Raw genomic sequence first — 18,371 nt, 5'->3', positions numbered from 1 at the left:
TTGGTGTATCATCATCTTTTCCTCTTCGTCTTTTCTCCCCCTGGTTCAGGACATTTCTGTTGTTTTCAACATGTCTGTTTCCCTGTTAGAGGACAGAAGAAGAGCGCATCTCTGCAGCCACGTGAACTTCCACGTGGGCTGTTTCACAGCACTGGCGGATCAGACCTTTCCACTTCCTCACTAGTCTTCAGAAGGCCATGCCTGCTTGTGACTGGACCGAGATTTTCAAGAGGGTAATTCTTAGGTGCTTTTTGTTTATTTAGTAGAATTCCATTCCTGCAGCTTCTTTAGAGATAAAGAATTACGAATCTCAAAGAACCTGTTGTCAGCACAGCTCCACAGAGGCCTGGGAGAGAGACCGGTGGTTATTGTAATTCTTAGGCACCCACACTTTTATCTTTAGAAATGGAAATGAAGCACCCTCAACCTCAACCAGACAAATGAGCAGACTGAAGATTTTTACTTGATTTGTGGTGGTTTTGTTTGTGCCAGGTTTTGTCACTTGTACTTGAGTACCAAAGGGAGTCCTCACTGACTCACCTCACATGGTCCTTTTCCAGGCCAGATTTCATGCTTCATTTGCTTCTCAAGCATAACAGAGAGATGGTATTGAAGCTGGAAAAGGCAAGCTCGTAGTAGGGTGGGTGTGATTCTATTATGGGCTCATTTTGCCGAGGGTATTTGCCTATAAAAACTGATTTTTAGCAGCCCTCATTTTGTAAAATAAAGACAAAAATGGTCATATGGTCATAACTACTGATTTTTACTGATGGATCTTGTCAGGTAAGTTGCTGAATCCCAGGGAATGATGAAGTCACAATTTGTAAAGTATTGGTCTTTCTCCTGTAGGCATTTGGGCATTGTGCTGGATGCCATCAAGATGATAATGACTGTCTCCTCCCTCAAAGAGCCTGTAGTCCCAGCAGAAGAGATGGCTTGTAAAACAGCAAATGCCTCAGGAACCATGTAAATTAATTAGAGTGGGAATAAGGAGCAGGAAAGAATCACAGGAGTCAGAGTGAGAGGTGGGCAGGGCCTTCCTTGAAGGAGGAGAGATTGATCAGCTTGTCACGTGGTGTGTGTCAAACCCCTGACCCCGGAAATGCAGTCATATGTTTAGAAGAACAGGGCCTGTACTCTGCTTTCAGTACCTGAGTCACCAGAAATACCCCTTGAGGGGTTTCCTGTGGTTTTCCAGGTGTGCCCTGTCTCTTGAGAGGAAGTTTCAGTCCAGTGTGATGCCTCAGTTGCTCTGTGTCTTAGATGTTAAAGGAGCCACTTACGTGAGCTGTGACACATTCATTTTATGTTTTCATAGTTTGCTTTTTACATGCCAGGCTTATGTGGAGAGAATGGCTTGACTTTTACCCAAAGATTGTTTTCAAGGCAAACGGTGTTCTGACAGCCTTCAGCAAGGTGGGGAAGATGTCTATTGCACAGCAAGGTCCCATTCAGATGACCTCAGTAAAGGTACCGTGTGCCCATTTTCTCTTTGAAATACTTTGGTAAAATGCATAATTTTGACTGAGTAGGTTTGGCGCCTGGATTTCTGCAAGTCTAAGAAGCTCCAGGGCAGTGCCAAGGCAGCTGGTCTTTGGACCTTACAGGAGCAGCACTGAGACTGCTTGCGAAGGAATCACCCACCTGTAATTTCCACAGGCGCCTCCAGGTGTCCCCATCACCCACGAGATCCTGCTCCTGGAAGCTGAACAGTGTCTCCAAGGGCTGAGTATGAAATATTGGCAATTTATTGAAAATAGAAGCTTATCTAAAAACTGGTGTTTGGATTCACTGTTTCTACATGAAACTGACTCTGGTGAAAAGAATATATTTTTTAATCTCTCTTAGGAAAAAGAGCTCTTGAAATCAAATTGTCCAAGTACTTCCCAGCTACCTACTTTATTTACCAGAAACTGTTAAATCCTAATCAAAACATCTTAGAAATGAGCAGTTAGCCCTACGTGAAAGTTACAAGTAGAAAATCATTCCCACAGTCTTAAAACTTGGATTTTCTTTAAAGAAACCAGGGTGAATACTAGTAATTTTATCACCATAAACTCACCTGTAAATTTCACTAGTATAAATAAAAGTTTTCCAAACTTTTATTTGTGTGGACCATCCAGAGTCTCCTCCAGGGCAAGGCATATACAATAATAAAGGTTAACATGGAACTGAATTAGTTCATTAACTCTCACGGCATCACTATGAAGTGACTCTTTTAAATCCCCCCATTTTATAGGTGGGGAAACTGAAGCATAGGACAGTTAACACCCAGGCTGACACATCAGAAATGGTAGAGGCCATTCATGGACAAACAACATTTACTGAATGAGTTAATGTTTTCAATTTCCAAATAAGCATAATGGTGTGTCCCTTGTTAACTGTTCTTTGAAGGGTTTCCTGAGCTTGATTGCACATAACACAGCACTGGTGTACTGGCCACTGCTCTGTGGAAGGTTTGGATTTAGTTCTGATGTCACTCTGAATGGCTAAGACATACAATATACATACATAATGTTACTTTCCAGTGTGACTTGCTTGTCACACTGGAAAGCACTTACACAGCTGCTTATCCGATTTCTGTAGCTGTTTGAATGAAAGGCAGAAGCACACGTGGTGAGCTCTTGAGGAAGGAGCAGACCTGGCATCAAGTGCTATCGAAGAGACTGGAGTGACATATGAACCAATTTGGCTGTGACGTTTGTGAGAGATGGCGCCAGTATTCACCTTGCTGTATGGAGAGCCCGGCCTCAAAGCCACTGAGCCTACGAAATTAGTCAAGTCTCATGATTTCTAGGCAGCAATTTCTTCCTAAGACAAGATGGCACTTAGGCAATGGCTTCAGTGACTCAGGTGATTTTGAAAAATGCATTAAGTTCTTCAGAAATCTAGCAACTTTGCCATATGCTCATGTTATAGAGAAGGGAGTCCCAGGAAAGAGCCCTCCAGTCTTTTGCTAGTGGTGCCTGAGAAGTTGCCCATAGTCGCAAGCACTTGAAAGCTGCAAACTTAGCCAAGAAAGTGCAGCCAGTACTCAGCCTAACTTGTTTTTAATGGAATATGATTACATTGACAGGAGACCTTGAGATTTTTCCCCTAACTCTGGGAGTTTCCAAAACCCAGATGACTCCAGACTAGAGCCCACCAGCTTCCTCTTGCTTTTGGTGGACTCCCAGCTGTGGAAACCTGCTGACTATTTGCTGCTCTGTTTCAGTTCCCTTTGTAGAGGAGCCAGGCCCAGGGCTGACTCCCCTGGCCGACTCCCCTGGCCAACTCAAGCCCCTGGGTGAGACGGTTGCCCGGTTTCGTCTAACAGGTTGGCAGGAAGTTGATCTGCAGACGGGACCGGGCACAAATGGGGCCCTTACTGGGTAGGCCTCAAATGGGCCACCAGAGCTGCCCTAAAGTAACTGGGTAATCCCAGTGGGTGGCCATCTCAAGGCCTGAGTTCAACCTCTTTGTAGCCACAATCACCCAGAATAGACTGCTGCCCAACAGCGAGCCCCTGTCGGGTGGGCGGCGCCTGCAGTTGGGCTCGGGATGCCTTCCCGGGCACCAGCTGGGTTTCGGTTCCGGACCGGTGCGGGGCTCGCGCTGGGTCACATGAGAGGCGAGCTCAGCCTGCCCGCGGTTCCCGTGGCAACGCCAAAGCCCGGCCAATCAGGGCCTGGGAAGTGCCGGCGCGCGCCCGCCCCGCCCGGGGCTTGACAGAGTCGGGGAGGCGGGGCGGCAGAGGGACCGGCTGCCGGCCAGGCCATGCCTCGCGGGCCGCGGCGTCCGCTCGGGCTCGGGCTCGGGCTCTGGCTCGGGCTCGTGCTGCTGCTGCCGCCCCCGGGCGCGCAGGGACACGACGGCCGTGCGAGGCCGAGCGACAGGGCAGAGGAAGCGGGCTCGGGCCGGGCCTGGACGGCCTTCCAGGGCCTGCGGGAGCGGCTGCGGGCGGCCGGCGCCCTCTCCAGGCGCTACTGGGCGCTCTTCCGCTGCCGCGTTTGGCCCGAGGACTGTGGGGAGGAGGGGGAGGCGCCGGCGCGGCCCCTGGGTAAGACCCGCGGGCTCAGGAGGGCGGGAGCGCGGGCGGGATGCCCGTGGCACCGTGGAATCGGGGCGCGGCGGTCAGCGCCTCGCGCCTGCCCTGGGCCAGCGTGACTGGGGCCACCAGGCGGGCGCCTTAGCCGTCGGCTTTGCTGTTCTGGTCCCGCCTCTGGTCCAGGCTGAGGGCAGGGCAGCTTCTGCGGGACCGGGAAGCCCCATCACTGCCCTCTCCGGAACCACCCCTGGCGCTGCGCCCTTATGCAAACCAGGGGGCCTGGCTGCCCTCCCCAACGCCCGTTCCCGACTCATCCTTGCTGTCTCCCAGCCTGCCCTGGCGTTATTCCAAGGAGCTGCTCTTGCCCACCTTCTTGACGGCTTTAAGGAAAGTCCCCTGTTGGATACACCCCCAAGTGCCTTCTCTGCTGCTGTATGTGGAGGCGGAGCCTGGACTAGGAGTTTCCCGGGCCTGAGTTCTGGATTGCTGCTCTGACACTGACGAAGTGTATGGCAGGGTTGTCACATAACAGTCGTGGGCCCACTGATCTTTGAGGCTCCTTGAAGTCTGGGTCGTTAATTCTGGGTCCTGTAACAGTACTTGTGATGGTAAGCCTGTAATGGTGCTATAAACATCTCATTTAAATCAAAAGACCCCTAAATTCTAGTGAACTGGTTTTGTTTTCATTTTTGTTAATGCTAGGCACATTCAAATTGACATTTGATAGAATTTAGAGTCGCTTAGGGCTGGCTGTGATCAGATGATTCTGGAATCTAAAGCAAGTAAGAAGAATGATAATCACCAGTTACTGTTTGTCTTCCTACTCGACTGCAGACTCCTTGCAGGCAGGGCCTAGGTTTCTTACACTTCTGGTACAAAGTGCTTAGAGGCTTCTTTGTTGAGTAAATGGATTCTTTGCTGCAGCTGGAGCTGCATCTCTAGCAAAGCCATCTACTTCTCACAGCTGGAGGTTCCCACTTGTGCCCATTCCGCGGTGCCCGAGGAAGGCCCAGGGCAGAGCAGTGAGGGGTGGCTCTGGAGAGAGGATGGGAAGAACTGCCCTGGTCCATTGGTTGGTCTTAGGGAGGCAGTGCTTGGCTCTCCCTCGGCCCTAGGCTCCATCTCTGCATCACAGTGCCTCCTTTTCCAGGCTGGAGCCTTCCCCTGCTGGGCCAGCAGTATCTGGATATCCTGACGACGTGGTACTGCAGCTTCCAGGACTGCTGCGACAGTGGGGATTGCAGGATCGTCAACAACTTCACAGGTTGGACCTTACACGGCCCTAGGGGCCAGGAATCTGTGGGGGGGAGGCAATTCAGGGAAGTGCCAGGGTGAAGCGACCCAACCTCTGCCTGCCCACCCCTGGCAGCACACCCTCCCTGTCTCCACCGTGGCTCCCAACAGCCCTTGATCCAAACCCTGCAGCCTCGCTCACTGCTGAGAGGAAGTAAGGGCTTTGCTGCCCTCAACAGGTGTTTGCTGAATTGAATTAAAATGAATAAAATGAGAGTGTCCATAAAATATATAGGGGTCCTGAAACTTCCAGGAGGGAGCAGGAACCTCATGGTGGTGGTTGGGGGGGAGGTCCTCCTCCAGACAGGACTCTGCTGACCATCCTGGGACGTCCTCAGGGGTTTCAGAAAGGGTGATTCCATTCTCTCCCTAAAGTCATCCTTGATTTCTCAAATTCTTTAGAAAATAGCCCCTGCGTCTCTTCCGCTGCAAGGTCTGCCCAGTGGCTTCTTGTCCTGAGGCCACCAGACAGGATGGCTCCCACCTCAGAGGTGCTCAGTCTTGACCATGGCCGAGCCTGGTAGGGACTGCGCCTGTGTGCGCCTCTCACCCTGGCCTCTCTCCTGTCCCCAGGCCTCGAGACTGACCTGCGTGTGCGACTGCATGGCCAGCACCTGGCCCGGGAGCTGGTCCTGATGGCAGTGAGGAGCTACTTAGAGCTGCCCCGGCCAGACAAGGCCCTGGCTCTGTCGTTCCACGGCTGGTCTGGCACAGGCAAGAACTTCGTGGCGCGGATGCTGGCGGAGAACCTGTACCGGGATGGGCTGAGGAGCAACTGCGTCCAGGTGTTCATCGCTACGTTGCACTTCCCTCACCCCAAGTATGTGGACCTGTACAAGGTGAGGCTGGCCGTCCTGGGGGGCTGTGCCGGCGGGGCGGGGGCCCCACTGTGGCCTCGACAGCCGAGGCGCAGGCCTCTGTGCTGGGAGGGAGGCTGCAGCCAGCCCTTCCTGTAGGAGGTGGGCCCCAGAGAAACCTGGGTGTGGTGGCTGGGGGATGGGGGCCGTTAGGCAGAACCTGTGACCCCCACAGACGTCCACTCCACACAGACGAGGCCCTGAACAGCGAGGAAGGACTGACCGTCCAAACACTACTCATCTGAGCTCTCTCCTTATCAGCCATACCTGAGAGGCCAGACACTGAGCTTTTAAACAGAGACTCCATCTGTTCAGTTTACTGTCACAGAAGTAGTGGAAGTGCCTCGGGAAGCATGGAACAGAGAAAAGCAAAAGCGTTCACAGTCTCCCCACAAGGGACACAACCCCAGTTGGCATCCTGGTGTACTTCCTTCAAGCCTTTCCCCTGTGCTCTGCTCACTGTAATTGTATTAGGCAGAGTGTTGCACATCCCCCTATATTTTTTAAAGAGGCTTATATCATAAGTGATTTTTCCACGTCTTCCCAAAATTACTCATTATATGCCAACAAGTGGGTAGCAATGTCCCTGCTGCTCTGCTATTTTGGGCTTCGTTCATTTAGACAATAGCCAGACGACGACCAAACCCCATCCACTGCCGTACGACAGGCGCGTCTGCGTCTATCTTTGGCTCTCAGTTGCAATATTTGGAGTGTGTTAACCTGGGAGATTATGTAAGCCTTTGAGGACAGACTGCCTGAGTCACCGGCAGTTTTTGAGTGCAGCCTTGGAGAGCAGGGGTTGGCTAAACTGTCCTAAGGGCAGGCTGCGGGTCAGCCAGGCCTTCCCAGAAAGAACTGGCTGGCTTTGCAGCAAAACTGCCGTGGATCTCTGCTTTCACTGTGAAAACTGACGTGTACACACTCTCTCTCACCCCCTGCACATCCTTTCACACACACATTGAGGGGACAGAGGGCCAAAGTCAGAATCCAGGAAGGCTAGAGGTGGCTAGTGAGTGTGGGCTTTGCTGCAACACCCCACCCTGGGTCAGGAGCTCACCCTGCTTAGTAAACCCTGCAGGGCAGCATCTTTTTAGTCAAGGGCTTACTATCTTGCCTGGGGTGGGAACCCCAGTTTTGAGTTGGCTGGATCCCAGACAGGTCCTCCCCTAGGTTATTCCCTGAGATCTCAGCCAGCAGGCACTCTGCTCCTGGGAGTTCAGGACAGGGGACTGGCCGCCTCCAGGCACTGGAGCCAGTCTCTCCCCATCACCCCTGTGTGAGAGCCCGCTTCCTGCCCCTGGGTGGGAGAGTTAGCAGTTAGCTCTGAGATGAAGCTCATCCTGGAGGGGAGGGAGCAGGGCTGGGGCCACTTCCCCAAAGCCCTCTCCCCAAGCTGGCTCCACCTAGTTGACTTTCAAACCACAGGGTGCAGGAGAAACCCCTGGAAGGCTTGTTAGAGGCAGATGCCCCAGCTCCACCCCCGGAGGTTTGGACTGGGTAGTTCTGGGGGTGGGCCAAGCCCCAGGTGATCCACTGCAGCTGCCCTGGGGACACCAGCCTCACCAGGGCCCTCCGGTCGGAAGGCACCTCCCACTGCTCCCCAGCAGCTCCCTGTACTCCATGCAGGAGCAGCTGACAGGCCAGATCAGGAAGACGCAGGAGCACTGCCACCAGACCCTGTTCATTTTAGATGAGGCTGAGAAGCTGCACCCGGAACTGCTGGAGGCCCTCCGGCCACACCTGGAACACCAGGCCCCCACGAACCCCAGGCCCGAGTGCCCCAGAACCATCTTTGTTTTTCTCAGGTGAGGTCTGAGGAGCCAGAAGAGGTGGGCTGGGTGGGGGGAGGAGGAGCCCGTCCAGGTGCCGCGCAGCGCGTGCACCAGGCCCAGGAGCGGTTACTTGGCCTGTAAGCTTGTGGGGGCTTCTGCGCTTTCCTAGGCTGCCGGCTGGCCCTTTTCCACAAGGGAAACCAACACAGACTCCAAGAGAGAAAACAAAAGCGCAGCTGCTGGGGTGGTAGCAACGGGGGGAGCCTTCGGTCTCCCTGCTCCTGCCCTGATCCTACCAGGGCATTTCTGAAGGACTCTGGCCCCGCAGCACAGGCCGGCTAGCTCCCAGGAGCAGCCTGGGGAAGAGCAGCTGTCCCTCTTCTAGCCTCCTCCGTGGTGCTCTTAGGGTGGGGAGGCCTCCCTTAGCCTCCCCAGTTAGTACACAGTTTCCTGAGGGAGGGACACTCGGAGTCCCCACTTAGAAGGGCATTAAGTTTTGGGTTTTTTAAATTGAGGTATAATTGACCTGTAACATATTAGTTTCAGGTGTACAACATGATTTGGTATTTGTTCATCTTATGAAATGATCACAAGTCTAGTTAACATCTGTCACCATACATAGTTACAAAACTTCTTTGGCCTTCTGATGAGAACTTTTAAGATCTACTCTCACAGCAACTTCCAAATATGCAGTACAATGTTACCATAGCCACCATGCTGTATATTACATCCCCACAACTTATTATTTGACGTTTATACTTTTTGACCCCCTTCACCCCGTTCTTCCACTCCCACCCTCCTTTCCCCCTCTGGCAACCACTAAGCTTGGCTTTTTGGTGTTTCGAGTTTTTTGGGTTTTTTTTTTTTTTTGAGATTCCACATGTCAGATTATATAGTATTTGTCTTACATGTCTTTGATTTATTTTACTTAGCAGAATGCTCTTAAGGTCTATCTATGTGTTGCAAATGGCAAGATTGCCTTCTTTTTTATGGCTGAATACTCGTGTGTGTGTGTGTGTGTGTGTGTGTGTGTGTGTGTGTGTGTACATTTTCTATATCCATTTATCTGTTGATGGACACTTAGGTTGTTTATCTTGGCTATTGTAAATAATGCTGCAGTGAACACAGGGGTGCAGATATGTTAGTATTTTCATTATCTTTGGATAAATACTCAGAAGTAGAATTGCTGGATCATATGGCAGTTCTATTTTTTATTTTTTTGAGGAACATTCCATACTGTTTTCCATAGTGGTTGCACCAGTTTATTCCCACCAGCAGTGCACAAGGGTGCTCTTTTCTCCACTTTCTCACCAGTGCTGGTTATTTCCTGTCTTTTTGACTGTAGCCATTCTAACAGGTACAAGGTGATATCTTACTGTGGTTCTGATTTGCATTTCCCTTGTGATTAGTGCTGTTGACCATCTTTTCATGAATCTGTTGGCCACTTGTATGTCTTTGGGAAAAATGTCTATCACATCTTCTGCCCATTTTTTTATTGGATTTATTTATTTTTTGCTATTGAGTTGTATGAGTTCTTTATATATTTTGGATACCAAACCCTTACCAGAAATATGATTTGCAAATATTTTCTCCCGTTCAGTAGGTTGCCTTTTCATTTTGTTGATGGTTCCTTTGCTGTGCAGAAGCTTTTTGGTTTGAGATAGTCCCACTTGTTTATTTTTGCTTTTGTTGCCTTTGCTTTTGGTGTCAAGTCCAAAAAATAACTGCCAAGACTAGTGTCAAGGATCTTCCTGTGTTTTCTTCTAGGAGTTTTATGGTTTCAGATCTTAAGTACTTTTGTTATTTTTTGTGTAGGGTATATGATAGCAGTCCAGTTTCATTCTTCTGCATGTGGTTTACCAATACCATTTATTGAAGAAACTGTCCTTTGCCCATTGCATATTCTTAGCTCCTTTGTCATAAATTAATTGACCATATATGCATGGGTTTATTTCTGGGCTCTCAACTCTGTTCCATTTACCCATGTGCCTGTTTTTATGCCAGCACCTTACGGCATTGATTGCTAAAGCTTTGTAATATAGTTTGAAATGTAACTCACATACTGGGAGTCCTCGCTTAGAAGGGCATTACGTTTTCAAGCCAGCACATTAGTTGAAAATTAAGTACAAACTACCCTTAAAAATTCCCCCCAAAAAAGTTTAAAAAAAATTCCCAGGGTATACCCAGTTAGAGGATAGTTGCCCACTAAGTCCACCATGGCCAGTTCTTTATCCAGCCTTGGAAGGTCTGCTTCTTTGATCATGAAAGGAAGTCACTGGCCTGCAATTCAAGGTGTAATGTTTTGAATGAAACGCTCTGTGGCTGTGTTGAGATTTGCAACTCGACCATGCAGGACTAATCACTTAACCACTGCACTACATTTCCTGTGTTGCTTGCCTGTGTGCCCCAGGCTCTGGAAACGGCTTTGCAAAAAGTGAATTTTGAAATCAACTTTTCCAACCGTATCTTTTTATAGCAGCTGCAATGGAAGGTCCTGCCCAAGGTCTCTTAAAAGTCAAGTATGGGTCCCTGTTGGCCCAACTTGAATGCTTCACAAGCAGCTTCTTGCACTCAGTGGACGGCACACCAGCTGCTCCACCGCCCGCCCCTGCCATCAACCCCCCCCCCCAAAACTGGCAGGCCAGTACACGCTTGCTAGGGATTTTCCCCAGCTTTAGGGTGCGCCCTGTGAGGAGACGTAGGGAGTCTGGTTTTTCATCCGTGCTTGGAAAGTGTGAAGGAGCAAGCTGTGGAGGGCGGATCTTGTTTCACTGTAGACCCACAGGACAAGGTGGAACCGGTTTACACAGTTGCTGGGTTGGGGTTTTGGTGTGTTGCTGGTTAAGTCCTTCCGGGTCTATAAGTAAGGCAGACAGGACACTGCAATGCACTGTGAAGGAGGGCAGAGGAGCCCTAATGGGTGATTTTAAGAGAAAAACAAAGATTTTTCTGATTTTTTTAAGTGATCAGAATTGGCACATGAGGACAGTGACATCTTTGGATTAACTCGCCCCTGCAGCTCTACATTACTTATCACCTGGGGCAGCCCAGCAGGGCAGCTCTCGTCCTGAGGCAGTGAATCAGGTGGGGGCTCCGAAACGCAGAGAAGGCCAAATAAGGAATCACCTTGGTCCCCGAGGCTTCCCCGCCCTCCAAGCCCTGGCAGGGGGCGGGGGCAGGGAGCCCTCGGAACTGTTCCTGCAGTTGAGTTCTGGTGCCTGGCTGCCTGGGCACGCCCTTTCCTATCGCAGGAATCCTTTGACTTCGTGCGGGCTTCTTCCCTGTCCGCTGCCTGGTTCCTCCTCCCTCCCACCAGGCCTGAGCCAGCTTCTGCCTCGTGGCTGCGGCTGCGGCTGACCTTTCCCCGATTTGGCCCCAGATGCCTGGGTGCTGCCTTCGCACGGGTTCTCAGCTTGGAAAACCTCCCCCTCTACACTGTCGGGATTTCCTAACGCGACCCAGGTGACCCAGCTGTCTCTATGCAAATGTTTGCTTTTGTAGTAATTTGGTCATTGACCCGCTGACAGTGCCCTCGTTCCTTCCCCTTCCCACACCCTCGCCCTTTCCCCCAGTGACCTGGCCTCTGTGCACTGTCCCACTGTCCGAGGCCACACGGCCCTGGGGAGCAGATAGACAGCAGGGTGGAGGCAGGGCCTGAGAAGAGAGCCTCCAGGGAAAAGCTGCCCAGTGGGCCTATGCTGGTGGGGGATGCAGAAGCCACGCGGGCCCTTGAGGAGCCTTTGAGCCCCCTGGGGAGGAGGAAGCAAGGACGGGGCCTCCAATTCCAGTGGCGCTGGTGTGGGCCTCGGCCCAGCCCGTGGTCCCTGACAGGACTGGGCGGACTGCTTGGAGCCTGAGGGCCAGCCGGCTGACGGTGCGGCTCAGCACCCCTGCCCTAGGCGCCCAGGATAAGCAGCACCTCCAAACCCCAGCTTCAGGAATTCTGGTGATGGCTGGGGGAGGCAGTGACTTCAGACCTGACTTCTACAATGAAGGAAAAGTGCAGCTGATTCAGTCTGTGGAGGTGGTGTGAACAGGTCACTAGTGTGAGGCCAGCGGATTCATCCTGAAAAGACCCCTAAGCCCGCCGTTGGGGTCAAGTGCTGGCAGCTTCGCTGGGCCCCTGCAGAGTGGTGGCGCCTGCGGGCAGAAGCGGGGAGAGGGGAGGCTGGAGCGCCCGCTCTCAGAGCAGGCCTTCGTCTGGGCCTGAGGGATTCGGGGCCCCGGGCTGGCGCCGGAAGACCAGCACTGATGACGTTGGCCCATCTCTACCAAGTATAGGCAGTTCTGTGAACGGGGTCCCAGGCCGGGAACTCGGGCTCCGGAGATCAGAGCTACTGTCCTCGTCCCACTGAAGCTGGAAAGGACGAGGGTAACGAGCGCCTGCTCTCCTTGCTCTGATGTCAGGAGAAGAACACATAGAAAGGACTTTGATTCCATGAAAAATTTATATTAGTATAGTTCTTTTAACTTTTAAAAGGCCTTGCGCCCCAGCACATAGAAAGTGCTCAAAGAAATGTTTAATTGTTGACTGACCGCTGAATCTCAGGTAGCCTAAGGAGGGCTTTTAAAATTGTCTGGTTCAACTCTCTCGTTTTACAAATGAGGAAACCAAGGCTCAGAGAGAGTGTGATTGAGTCAAGTTTGTATCTGTTCCTCAGGCAAGACTTAGCAGGGAGGCCTGGGGCTTGTTACCGGAGTTCTGGAGAGGCCTCTGAGTGCCCGTCCTCTGCAGTCTTAGGGCTGGTGACATTGCATGTTGTCCTGTCCCAGAGCCGGGGGAGAGGGTTCGTCTCTAGAGGTGCCTTCTGTCCCTGGGTCCCTTCAGGCCTCCAGGTCAGCAGGTGACCTGGGAGGATGTGGAAGGGGACTAAGGTGCTCCAGAAAAGCAACATCTGTCTAAAGGTGTGGTGCTGGTGCCAGAGTGGCGGTCCCTCAGGAGCTGAAGATTAGGGGAGGGGGTGCTAAACAGAGAAGGGGTCCAGGTCAAGTATTGGTGGGTGAGGTAAAGCCGGTAACATGGAAGAAGAAGAGAGTCATTGGCTGTGGGACAAAAGAAGAGGAGAAATTCAGGAGGGAGGTGGAGACAGTGTAAACATGCAGAGACGTCTGTTTATTCAGCAAGCATTTAATAAACACTGAGCCCCTGATAGGCACTCAGCGTGTGCTAGGCACTGTGCTACCTAAACAAACAGGCTAAGCTTCTGTTCTCGAGAAACTTCGTATCAAGTGGCATTCCAGGTAGAAATGGAGTCTGCTCCTGGGGCTGAGTAAGTGAATCCTGCTTCTCTCCCCTCTGCCCTGGATGCCTGCCCTGCAGTCCATGCATGTGTACTCCTGCCTTTGCCCCCTGTGAGGAATGCAGGGTGGGGAAGTCCCTTGGCACAGGGCAGGTCCTGCTGCCGCTGATGCAACCGTGGTCTTGCGTGTGCACAGATGACCTGCTGGCAGGCCTTCCTGCAGCAGCTTCCGCTCTGCAGGTGTCAGGGGAAGTCTGGCCGAGCAGCTGAACTTGAGCAGGGTACAAGGCGTGGGGACTGCCCTTGTTCCTGCCAGGCTCTCCAGCTGGGGCCCACGGCCCTGGGTAAAATCTGGCTGTGAGGGGCACACTGGCACCTCCAGGAAGGAGGACTGGATCCCCCGGCAGGGAAGGACACCTGCCCCAGCCTCTCCTTGCCCATCCATGGAGGCCAGCAGGGAGAGAACCACCCAGCTCCTCTGTGTCCCGAGCCTACACAGGCCCCCAGGATACACTTAGACGAGTTAACGCACCTGAGTCAGAGAGCCAGTGAGAGCCTGGTGGGGACAGAACGCAGGTCCTGGGCCCCCACTCCTTCACTTGCCGCCCGCCCCCCTGCTTCCTTCGTGCACTTACTCCCTCACTTTCTGCTGGGCCTGAAGAGAAAAGCAGGGCAGAGCTGGGTTTGTGTTAGGAGCTGACAGAAGGGAGCCATCGCCTGGGAGGGGGGCGATGGGCACAGTGAGGTGGAGAGAAGTGCACGTGGGCGCGGGGGGCCGGGCAGGATGTGCTGCCAGCCCCGGGTCTCCACTTCCTCCTCCCAGCGTTCCAGCTTTACTTCTCTCCCTCGTCTCTCTAACAGTCCTCTTTCCTGTGCTTTAGACCCGTAATTCCAGTTGCCCAGTGAAATCACATCCCCTGGAGAGGTCACAGGCAAGTGCACAACACTCATATGTGTAACTCCACGCTGGCACCTCCGCCTTCTCTATTCGACGTCTGCTGAGGGGGCTGCAGGCCACGCGAGGCAGACACTTGTTCTCTTTGTTGACCTCCTTTCTCTCACTTATCACATCCATCAGTTACAGGGCCCTGTCAGCTGTGCCTCCTGCACTAATGCTAAACCCTTCCCCACTGCCTTCATCACCTCTAAACGTGGACTACTGCAAAAAGCTCCCTGACTAGCATTCTCTTCAATCCACTGTGGTTCAAGAATGATCTGAGGAAGTAAGGCTGATCAGGTCACCCTACTACCCTTCACTCCAATGTCAAAACCCTTCACTGGTTCTCCATGGCCCGTGAGCTGAAATCCACCTGCCTGGCTGACAAAGGCCTCCCGCCAGCCTCGGCCCACCTTGCATGCCTGCGCCCCTCCAGCCCCTCTAAGAAGCTCATAAGCCCCAAGCCCCACGAGCCCTCTCTCTGATGGTCCGTGCCTGGACACATGCCCGGACACATGCCCTCCCCTGCCGTGTCTGGTGATCACTGCTCGGTCTGCATTTGCTCAGAAGCCTCATCCTCCTCCGAGGTCTTCTCCCTAAGCCTCAGTAGCTTCTACATTAGCCCTTGCCACACTGTGACTCACACACACGTGCCTCTCCTTTCCCTCAGTCAAGGGAAAGAACTACATCCTACCATCTTTGTGCTCCGTGCAGCCAGCAGTCTGTGTTTGTCAAAAGGGAGCGAGACAGGGAGGGTGGGAGGCAAAGCAGGACAGTGTCTTTTCTGTACAGACTTTTGGGTTGTGACAAGATTTCCTGGAGGAGGGGAGGTCCAGCTCCTCTACCTCCATTATTCTAGTCTCCAGTGTAATGGCTTCAGTGGTAAGATTATCCACTTGGAAGCTAAATATAAAAATAATGAAATCTAAGACATGACACCATAAAACTCCAAGAAGAGAACAAGACAAAACAGTTTCAGACCTAAATCTCAGCAATATTTTCTTGGATGAGTCTCCCAAAGCAAAAGAAATAAAAGCAAAAATAAACAAATGGGATCTAATCAAACTTAGAATTTTTTGCACACCAAATGAAACTATCAATACAAAATGAAAAGACAGCCTACAGAAAGGGAGAAAATACTCGCAAACAATACAACCAACAGGAGGTTAATTTCCAAAATATACAAATAGCTCATACAACTCAGTATCAAAAAAACAAACAACCCAATCAAAACCTGTGCAGGCCTAATTGACATCTCTCCAAAGAAGACACAGATGGCCAACAGGCACATGAAAAGGTGTTCAACATCGCTAATTATTAGAGAAATGAAATCAACACCACAGTGAGATACCACCTCCCACTGGTCAGAATGGCCATCATCAAAAAGTCTACAAGTATTAAATGCTGGAGAGGATGTATAGAAAAGGGAACCCTCCTACACTTGGTGAATGGAAATTGGTGCAGCCACTTAGGGAAAACAGTATGGAGGTTGCTTAAAAAACTAAAAATAGAGCTACTACGTGATCCAGTAATCCCATTCCTGGGCATATATATCTGGAAAAGACAAAAACTCTAATTTGAGAAGATACACGCACCCCAGTATTCACAGCAGCACTATTTACAAAAGCCAAGACATGGAAAAAACCCAAATGCCCGTCAACCAATCATTGGTTTAAGATGTGTTTATATATACACAATGGAATATTACTCAGCCATTAAAAAGAAGTAATGCCATTTGCAGCAACATAGATGGACCTAGAGGTAGTCATACTAAGTGAAGTCAGACAGAGAAAGACAAATGTATGATATCACTTACATACGGAACCTAAAAAATAATACAAATGAATTTATATACAAAACAGAAACAGATTCACAGACATAGAAAACAAAGTTATGGTTACCAAAGGGGAGAAAGGCGGGGGAGGGGTATAGTAGGAGTATGGGAATAACAGATAAGCACTACTATATATAAAATAGACAAGTAAAGAGTTACTGTGTAACACGGGATAATATATAGTATCTTATAATAACCTATAATAGAGGATAATTTGAAAAAATACATATAACTGAATCACTTTGCTGAACACCTGGGACTAACCCAACACTGTAAATTGACTATACTTCAATTTTTAAAAAATCTGTTGGGGGGCTGGGGAGAGAATAGCTCACAGTGGTAGAGCGCATGCTTAGTATGCACAAGGTCCTGGGTTCAATCCCCAGTACCTCCTCTATAAATAAGCAAACCTAATTACCTCCCCCTCCCCAAAATTAACAGGGCTTCTCTCTTTCAGCAACCTTGGAGGCAATATCATCAATGAAGTGGTCCTGAATCTGCTTAAGGCCGGATGGTCTCGGGAAGAAATCAGTATGGAACACTTGAAGTCCCACCTCCAGGCTGAGATTGTGGAATCCACAGGTAAGTGACTCCCGGCCTCACGGAAAATAAGCCTCTAGTGAGAGCCACCGTAGCGGGTCATGTGTATGTGCTGAAAGCTGTGCCCATGAGGTAGACAGGGTGCTCAGGACCACAGAGGACGCGCTGTATAATCAGTCTCCTCATTGTCAACCTCAGGTAGGCACAAGCAAAGTGCCAAGAAAGCCAAAGTCCCTTCCTGAAAATGCTTTGAAAGGGAGTAGTCTGCCCTGGCCCTGGAAGCACGGGCCGTGGTCTGTGGAGCGGGTGGACCCTGAGGTAAGAGTCTCACTGCGAGAACCTCGTGGCTCCGCCTCCAGTCGTAGGTAGGGTGGCTCCACCTTCTGCCATCATCAGATGAAACCGTGACCTGGCAGGCACAGCCCCACCCTCTGGCTTCCCCTGCGGCACACACCCCGTTAACCGTGGCCCTCTTTCCCTAAAAGAGACAGCGGCATAGTTCTTGACACAAACCCCAGACAGCCCTCCTGGACTTGGCGTATGAGAGCAAACCTTGCCCAGGCCTGAGGATGGGGGACTCCTTACAACTCCAGTTGGGTTCAGCCCCAGGTAGGACTCCATGTCCCTTTGGTCTTGATTTCAGACAGCGGCTTTGGGCACAGCCGTCTTGTGAAAGAAAACCTGATCGACTTCTTCATCCCCTTCCTGCCACTGGAGTACCGTCACGTGAGGCTGTGTGCACGCGATGCCTTCCTGAGCCAGGAGCTCCTGTACACGGAAGAGGCACTGGATGAAATCGCCAAGATGATGGTGTACGTCCCCAAGGAGGAACAACTTTTCTCTTCTCAGGGATGCAAATCTATTTCCCAGAGAATTAACTATTTCCTGCCTTGAGGGCTAGATGGAAACGTCTCAGGAAAGCTTAGCTGCCTTCCTTCCACTAACAGGACCCCGTCAGCACACTGTCCAGGACCTTAAGGGCAGGCTAGCCTCCAGCAGTCCACAAGTGATATGTAAAAGGAAGGCTTTAAACCAGAGCAGAGCCAATTCTTAAAATCACATGGTGCCTTAAAAAAGAAATATTCCAAAATATGGGCCAGGTGGTTGGAGAAAGCCACGTGGGAGATAAATCCCAAGGATTTATTAGCATCTCAGCTCTTGCCGGCAGTCTCCTGGACTTGGGTGATGGGCCCGAGGCTGCAGTATCTTCGGTGATAGGGAAGGGGAGAATGAAGCTCTGCTTACCAGTGGCAGGGAAGACACCTCGAGTCCGCGGGCTGGGTGGGCCAGCTTTCCAGTTGTTATTCCCAGAGGGAAGCTGAACAGCTCCTACCTGAGAGATCAGCAGAGCCTCAGACTGAAGGAAAAAGTGCACAGGGGAAGTTTGTTTGTTTTAAATCAAATCAGTGTAGCCTGAGACTTGTTCTGCTCTGCAGATTTAAAAAAGAATTGTTTTTCTGAGTTAGGGATCTTGACATGATTGTGTCATATGCAAAGATTAAAATTTTGTATTTTTCTAAAACCCTTGGCCTACCTTCTTACTGAGACCTAGTAATCGTGCTCACTCTGCAGAAGTGCAGATGCCAGGCAATACGGATGGGGCCTGGTGGAGACGGGCATGTGCGGGCACTCATGGAGCTGACGGGGCGAGTGCCTGGTCCGCCAGTTTACTTCAGTTTGCTTTGGGACCACATCAGCTGAGCTAGGGTACTTCAGCCTCTTACTGAAGAGGTGTCCACAACATACTGCCCATATATATGAAAACAGCATTCCTGTGCTCCCAGCTTTAAAAAGAAAAACAGTTGTTCTTGAGGATTGTTATGCAAATTTAAATCCTTACCTTCTCCACCGATAAGCTTCTAGAGGTTTGG

General features: G+C 51.1%; 1 protein-coding gene across 2 annotated transcripts; it reads left to right on the top strand.

Annotated features, from left to right (window-relative positions):
* The first annotated feature begins 3,699 nt into the window (after nt 1–3,699).
* On the top strand, nt 3,700–18,022 carry TOR3A (torsin family 3 member A). 2 transcript variants are annotated; one of them, XM_032463660.1, is made up of 6 exons: nt 3,700–4,039; nt 5,178–5,291; nt 5,894–6,159; nt 7,868–7,982; nt 16,402–16,542; nt 17,144–18,022. In XM_032463660.1, exons 1-6 carry the CDS (start codon nt 3,757–3,759, stop codon nt 17,392–17,394), a joined length of 1,170 nt encoding a protein of 389 aa, XP_032319551.1. In that variant the 5' UTR covers nt 3,700–3,756; the 3' UTR covers nt 17,395–18,022. The 2 variants fall into 2 exon arrangements, with proteins under 2 accessions (XP_032319551.1, XP_032319550.1); XM_032463659.1 differs by having other exon boundaries at nt 3,704–4,039; nt 7,804–7,982; nt 16,418–16,542.
* Nucleotides 18,023–18,371: the final 349 nt, after the last annotated feature.

The sequence above is a fragment of the Camelus ferus genome, chromosome 21 (genome assembly GCF_009834535.1).
Source record: "Camelus ferus isolate YT-003-E chromosome 21, BCGSAC_Cfer_1.0, whole genome shotgun sequence".
Taxonomy (NCBI): domain Eukaryota; kingdom Metazoa; phylum Chordata; class Mammalia; order Artiodactyla; family Camelidae; genus Camelus; species Camelus ferus.
This window is presented reverse-complemented; position numbering and strand designations above follow the sequence as displayed.